This window comes from Lutjanus erythropterus, chromosome 9 (assembly GCF_056507025.1).
Source record: "Lutjanus erythropterus isolate fLutEry1 chromosome 9, fLutEry1.hap2, whole genome shotgun sequence".
NCBI classification, from domain to species: Eukaryota; Metazoa; Chordata; class Actinopteri; order Lutjaniformes; family Lutjanidae; genus Lutjanus; species Lutjanus erythropterus.
In genome coordinates, this window is record NC_139325.1 from 9,871,169 (window position 1) to 9,878,168 (window position 7,000).

The window sequence follows — 7,000 nt, forward strand, 5'->3', positions numbered from 1 at the left end:
GTCAAGTGATTACAAATACTTTTATTGAACAAGACATTGACTGTCATATGGACAAAAAAATGAGTACATATTTTTACAACAGTTTTTTAGTTAATTCAGCTGTCAAAACGTGAAGTGCACAATGTATGTGCTGTTAATTAGGATTTCAAGGATTCGTTACCTTGAATAAATTTTAGATTTGTTTGAAACATTTGGGATAATGTGAGTGCACAACTTAACAAAACATATAACATATGCCTAGATTTTTTTAGACATTTTAATGTGTAAAATCTGACATATTGTCACAAATATAATGTTACCTATAAGCTTATTATGTAATGCTAGCATAACATTATATGTCAATCTCATAAGGGATGAGTGTTTGCGTCAAATGGATATAAAGTTTTATGTTGTTTTTATAGTCCTGAACCTTTGTGTGGATTCCAATAAAATGTTGTGTCATGGATGAATTGGAGTTTACAGTGCATCAAGACAGTATTTCACAAGGACAATAGATTTTTATTTATTTTTTTTTAAAAAAAGCATTCTGCAAGTTAGATTTCTATGTTTTAAATGTGCTAAAGTCATTCTCTTGTTTTCTCTGCATGTGTGAAATCTGAGGGTTTAGAGTAGTTTAGAGGTTTACAGTAGTTTTTTAAGGACAGTGCAGCATTTACTGACCCCTGACCAAGTGACCTTGTAGGTGTCGATGGAGAGTCCCTCTGAAAAGACCTGACCACTGTTTTCTCCCTTCATATCACTGTGCCATTTCAGCCGTAAACTCCAGACTACAATGCCCCTCCCCCTCCTTATTTTCCCTCAGAAGCAGTTAATTCCATTTCAATTTTTCTGCACACTCTGGTTTTAATATGTGGAAAACAGACCAGACTAATAACTACTAATTTATGTCAAATCTTGCCAGGGCTCTTTGTTCCTCTGCAGCCTCATCAGCTCACCCCGCAGCTTCTGCTCAGCGTTCAATTAAACTCCCTTGTGCCATCAGGGCAGATCACATCAGTGCTGCACCTACTGGCTGCTCTGACTGACCGGACCCTGCCTGCCTGCTCGCCTGCTGCTTGTCTGTCTGCTGCCCACTGCTGTAGTGGACACTGAGGTGGTGGATCTACCATAACCCTGGCAAAACTCATTATGGTTCTGATAAAAGTGGGACTGAGACAAGATCACAGTCTGTATTTTGTAGAAAGGCTAATGGGTGAAGCCTCCACTAATGCCATCAGCCGACTCTCCCAGCCCAACTCTGCTCCTCACAAAGTGCTGACAGATATCTGAGCAGCAGGTCAGGCATGAGTTGGTGCAGAGGTTCAAGATTCCACAAGTGTTGCTTCATGAACTGGGCTGGCTTTGTCAGAGCTGGGGCATGGCTGGCAGTGACAAGTATAAAACCTGAGACTGGGCTGGCAGTCAGGGAGTGCAAGCAAGGTGGAGTAGCCGAGAGGTACAGTAAACCACAGACGGAACCAGCTTGAGTCTTCCATCTTCCTTCAGAGAACAGAGGAAACACCAGCTGCCGCCACAATGAGCCACAGCCCAGAGAGGATCTCGTCCTACCGCCGTCACTTTGAGGATAGCAGCAGCTCGTCCTACCAGGTCAGGGTGTCCAGCCCTTCCCCCACCAGGAGAGATGCCCGTCATGCTTCTGCCAGCTACCCCTGCAGAGCCGCGTCCAGCAGCATGCGTGTGGAGTCAGTGGGACGAAGGACCGTCTCAGCCGCACGCAGGTCTCGCATGGTTGGAGCAGGGTAAACTCTGTCAGCTATAGACAAATAGCGTTCATGAGTATGAAGACTATACACTCCTAGAAATAAGGGTTTGAATGTTGTCCAGTGTCAAGTGTCTATTTGATTGCATGTGAACTTTGACCAGCAGAGTGCTCTCGATGGTTGTGATACCTTTCTCTTGGACCGCTCTGCTTTCCCAATACAATACTCTACACTTTTAGAAATAAGGGTTTCAGAAGGGTTTTTCCTGAAGGGCTGAAGAACCCATTATTGAAAGAATGGTACATCAGGGGTTCTTTGTGAGACTAAGGGTTTCAATAAGAACCCTTTTCATCCAAAGAACTCTGTTTTGAAGAAAGTTCTTCTTTAGTGTACTTTATATTTAATAAATATTTAAGATGAAATCACATTTGAATTTTCAGAGTGAGTGCAGGAGCCATGGTATGTGTTGGACCAAGTGGAGAACCTGCTATCGATCTGGATGTGGCTGCAGCTGAGAACCAAGAATTCCTCAGCACCCGCACAAGTGAAAGACAGGAGATGATTGTCCTCAATGACCGACTGGCTGTATACATTAACAAGGTAAAACAGCCTTCAGACTAAACATATTTCACTTCTTCCATCAGTGTCAACACATATATTTATAAAGCCTGGCTAAAAATGCCTTGCATTGAAAAATGGAAGCAAATTACTCTCACCTCTGTGCACACAAGGACAGGGAACATATTGTGAAATCACAGTGGCGCTTTTCTTGTGCTTGCAGGTTCGATCACTTGAGCAGCAGAACAAGCTACTGGAAGCAGAGATTGAGGCCTACCAGAACCGCTTTGAGAAGCCAACAGGTCTGCGCCTTCTGTACGAGGAACAGCTGAGGGAGCTGCAAAAGATTGCTGACCAGATGAGAGTTCAGCGGGTGAGACAGAATCCTCTGAGCTGCACATCGCCTGTTTCTTTTTTTTTTTTTTTTTTACATTTCAGGTGCTCAACAGAGCGTAAAGACTGAAATTCTTTGTTTCGGGCAAGGTTTACACCTCACTGAGCTGTAGAGGATCCATCCAAGCAACGATACAAGACGTCAACTTGGTGTTTTCAAGGTTCCTTACCTGGTAACAGGCTTATTTCTGGCAGGCAAATGGAAATGTGCCTCAGTGTGTTAAAGTGTCATGGAGTGCAGCTGTCTTCAGCTATGTTTTATACACAGATGAGGTGGCTTGATTATGCATTTATTCATGCACACAGACACACACACAGTGTTACTGTGGGGTCCAACGTATTGGTCCCAAGAAGGTCGGTTGGTCCCCAAAAGTATAGCGGGGCTGCCAGTTTTTGGACCCCATGAATATAGTTAAACAAGCCCACAGACACAGTGTTTGTATCACTCTCCCCATGGGGACACTCTATTGACATGCCCTTGACCCTTACCCTAGCCCTACCCATCACAACTAAATGTCTAACTCTAGCCCCAGCCTAAACCTAATTCTAAACCTACCCTACCCCTAAAACCACATCTAAATCCTCAAAAAGCAATCTTGACCCATCACAGGAGGTCCCCATGAGTTGGTGTGCAGTCAGATTTAAGTCCCCACTGGAAAAGACACACACACACACACACACACACACACACACACACACACACACACACACACACACACACACACACACACACACAGAAGTGAAGTCAAAATATAAAATGCAAAAGAGGCTGATCTACAATTTGCACACACCTCCAAATCTACTAGTTGACCAAATTACTTCTGTTATTTTGGTTTTCAGGACATCTCTGTGGTGGCTAAGGACTCTGCAGCTGCTCAACTGGAGGCAATCAAAATCAAATATGAGGAGGCAGTGGAGCTGAGGAGGAAAGCCGAGTTAGACATCGAAACCTTCCGTCCAGTAGGTTACAACTGATTAGCTCTGTCATCATCAAATTTATTTACAGCCCCAAACCCAGATTATAATATTGATGTGTGTGTTCCTCAGGATGTCGACAAAGCCACCTCCTCATGCATTGTCTTGGAGAAGAAACTGGAGCAGCTGCAAGTTGAAATTGAATTCCTAAAACGGGTCCATCAGCAGGTGAATAACATCTTCACACAAGAATCACACATTTAGGTTGCCTTATGTTTTCATGATCACTAAAGATTTCCTTTTTTCCAGGAAATCGATGAGCTCATGAAACAGATCTATGCAGCTCACGTCTCAGCCCAGAGCGCGTTCACCCTACCTGACCTGGCAGCTGCCTTGAAGCAAATCCAAAACCAGTATGACGACATCGCAGCCAAAAATCTCCAGGTAAAATCATCACTCATCAGCATTGTCTGAAGTTAAGTTCTCTGTGTTTCAAATTAAATTTTTGTACAATTTTCATCCTGTATTTTTAGGAGATGGATTCATGGTATAAAACCAAGTTTGACGATCTAACCAATAAAGCATCAAGACATGTGGATAAGGTCCGAAGCATTAGAGAAGAAATTGCAGGTGCCAAAAAGGAAGTAAGTCCAATTTGAAAATAAGTAAATGAGGATTGTTCGAGAGTTTAAAAGACAACAATGATGATAATCATATAAAACATCTCTAGATCCAAAGCAAAGAACGTGACTTGGATAGCCTGAGGACCAAGAATGAAGCTCTTGAGGCTCAGATCCGGGAGACCCAAGAAAAGTACAGGAAGGAACTGGAAGACCTGCAGGTAATGATAAATTTATGTAGTCCCAGGGTACATTCATGCATGCAGACACAAAGCCACCACAGTAGTTTATTCATACAGTAATTTTATGGCTCTATTAACCTAACAGGCTCGGATTGAGGCCCTGCAGCTTGAACTGAAATCCACCAAGGAGAAAATTGCACTGCACCTGCGTGAGTACCAGGACCTCCTGAATATCAAGATGTCTCTGGAGATTGAGATTACAACATACAGGTGAAGGAAAAATAACTTCAAAAGGATTTAGTGCCATGAAATGTATTTAAATCAATGTAAACGAAAGCTTTGTCCCTTTTTTAAATATGTTAATACATTTGTTTTTTCTTACAGAAAACTTATTGAAGGAGAAGATCTGCGGCTCTCTGGCATGATGCAAACCCTGTCTCTGACCGGGTGCAGCACAAGTGCCATTGCTGCTGGGATGAGCTTCGGTGGAGGAGGCATGGGCGGTGTTGGTGGAATGGGTGGAGGGATGATTGGTGGTAGTGGTGGAGGTGTTGGAGGCATAGGGGGTGGTGTAGGAATGGGTGGGGGCATGGGTGCAGGAGGCATGGGCACTGGTCTGGGCAGTGGTGCTGGAGGAATGGGTGGAAGAATGAGTGCTGGAGGTCCAGATGACAAGAAGGGTCCTGCTGATAGGGCCGACATTGGCAGTAGTCATGGATTGGGAGCAGGGGGTGTAGGTGGAGGAGCAGGACCTGGTGCAGGGGGTGTTGGTACTGGTGGAGGCAGTGGAGGAGTGGGTGCTGGAGGAATGGGTACTGGGGTTGGCGGTGTGGGTGCCGGTGGCAAAGGTGAAAGCGGTGTGGGTGGTGTTGGAATGGGTGCAGGTGATGGCACCACAGGTTCAGGTGGCATTGGCAGCACTGGCATAGGGCTCAGTGAAGGAAAAGGCGGAGTTGGTGGAGATGGAATGGGTGGAGGCATAGATAGGGATGGAGGTATGGGTCCCACTGGAATGGGAGGCACTGAGGGTGTGGGTGGAGCTGATGGAGGCGCACAGTCAGGCGTTGCTGGAACGGGGAAGATTGGTGGAGGAATGGATGGCACCAGTGGTACCGGAATGGGATATGGATCTGAAGGATACGACGCTAACAGTGATGCCTACGCAGAGCAGGCTGTGGAGCTGACAGAGAGAAGGACGGTACTCATTAGGTAAAGGTACCATCAGGTATCTCTTCTATTTCTTCTAAACATAGTTTCTTTTATTAAGAAAGAAGGACTTAAAAGCCATGTTTCCACACTGAAAGTACCTGGAGCTTGTGATCCCAGGAACTACTTTTCAAGGAACTAAAAATTTCTTTCAGTCCATTGTTGTCTGCACTTCCATTGCAGTCTAAAGACCTGTGAAAATTAAGCAAATTAGTGCTTATTTGTGTTTGAATGTATGATAAGCAATGGCTGTTTTTATGCGTAATTTTTGTGAGCAACTATAAAACAATGCATTATTATTTGGGCAAGAAAAAGCACAAATGCTCAGTATGATCATCAGTTCATCTGTCACATGTTTTCCTCTGTAACTTTATGTCAGTGTGTCAAAGCATATTGTACAAAAATCAAACTGATTTGCAGCTGCAATTTTTTTTAAAAGGTGGCAGAAATAAAATGTTGTGAGTACTCAACCAATCAGAAATATTCAGTGCTGCGACCCCCACCTCCCAAAGTTCTTGTACTTTTGTACAGCCCTCCAAGAAAGGACTTTTTTGAGAGTAAAATAATGTCCCTGGAACTTAATTTACACCCTGATCCCTGCGGTGGAAATGTACAGAGTTCCTCCAGCGTTTCCTAGTGCCTGGGAAAATTTCCTGTGGTAGAAACATGGCTAAAGTATATTAACTTGTTTTATGATAGGGTTAGATATAAGGCCAGAATACACCAGGCCCATCCTCTATTAACAGTTATAGCGAGCTTCTTGTGTTGCTTCAGCCCCCTCCTTTTTCTTTCCTCCCCTACAGAACGGTCAAAACTGAGGATGATGTGCTGGAGATGGACCACCAGGAACAGACCTACACCATCACTGGTGCAGCCGATGACTCTGACGAGGAGTGACCAGCACAAATTCCCAAGTGACCTTCTCTCGCCCCTTTAATCTCCACGCCCCTCTGAGCTTTGCACTGACCAAACCCTGTGTCTGGGCACCGACCTTTGCCCTTTGCCCTGGACAAGAAGACCATGACTGACCCTTTGCTACAAAGTGAAACCTTCACATCATAGAGTTTAAACATGCCTCACTTGGAACACTCAACATGGTCTCTAAACTTTTGTGTGCCTTACAACCCCCTCCCATCCTTTTTTTCTATTTGCTGCAAATAAAGCTATCAGCATTCAATTACCTTGTTGGTTTTTTATTTTATGTCTTTCTGTGTTTGAGGTGCCTTATAAGGACACAGAATGGTATTCCTCTTTCATGAAATCAGCTGAGAGAGATGTGGCTTACTTTCATAGCTCTGGCTTGAAGGATAAAGAGCGAAAAAGAGAGAGGATGTAGTGAGGGAACAGCAAAACAGAGAGAAAGATAGAGTCACCTGAGGGTCAAGGCGGTCGCTCTGACACTTTCTGGAGGGCTAAGGAATCAGTC

General features: G+C 44.3%; 1 protein-coding gene across 3 annotated transcripts; it reads left to right on the forward strand.

Annotated features, from left to right (window-relative positions):
- The first annotated feature begins 1,388 nt into the window (after positions 1-1,388).
- LOC146321075 (desmin) lies at positions 1,389-6,751 on the forward strand. Of its 3 annotated transcripts, none has more exons than XM_084725618.1 (11): positions 1,389-1,739; positions 2,141-2,300; positions 2,482-2,631; positions 3,492-3,611; positions 3,699-3,794; positions 3,876-4,010; positions 4,100-4,210; positions 4,297-4,407; positions 4,514-4,638; positions 4,753-5,583; positions 6,378-6,751. In XM_084725618.1, exons 1-10 carry the CDS (start codon positions 1,516-1,518, stop codon positions 5,579-5,581), a joined length of 2,061 nt encoding a protein of 686 aa, XP_084581744.1. In that variant the 5' UTR covers positions 1,389-1,515; the 3' UTR covers positions 5,582-5,583; positions 6,378-6,751. The 3 variants fall into 3 exon arrangements, with proteins under 3 accessions (XP_084581744.1, XP_084581742.1, XP_084581743.1); XM_084725616.1 differs by having other exon boundaries at positions 1,390-1,739; positions 4,753-5,577; XM_084725617.1 differs by having other exon boundaries at positions 1,390-1,718; positions 4,753-5,577.
- The last annotated feature ends 249 nt before the right edge of the window (positions 6,752-7,000 follow it).

Bases quoted from the DNA above. Each gene is read 5' to 3' on its own strand.
- LOC146321075 (XM_084725616.1), top strand. From the start codon at position 1,516: ATGAGCCACAGCCCAGAGAGGATCTCGTCCTACCGCCGTCACTTTGAG. The intron at 1,740-2,140 runs GTAAACTCTGTC...TTGAATTTTCAG, and splicing joins TCTCGCATGGTTGGAGCAGG to AGTGAGTGCAGGAGCCATGG. The intron at 4,211-4,296 runs GTAAGTCCAATT...AAACATCTCTAG, and splicing joins TTGCAGGTGCCAAAAAGGAA to ATCCAAAGCAAAGAACGTGA.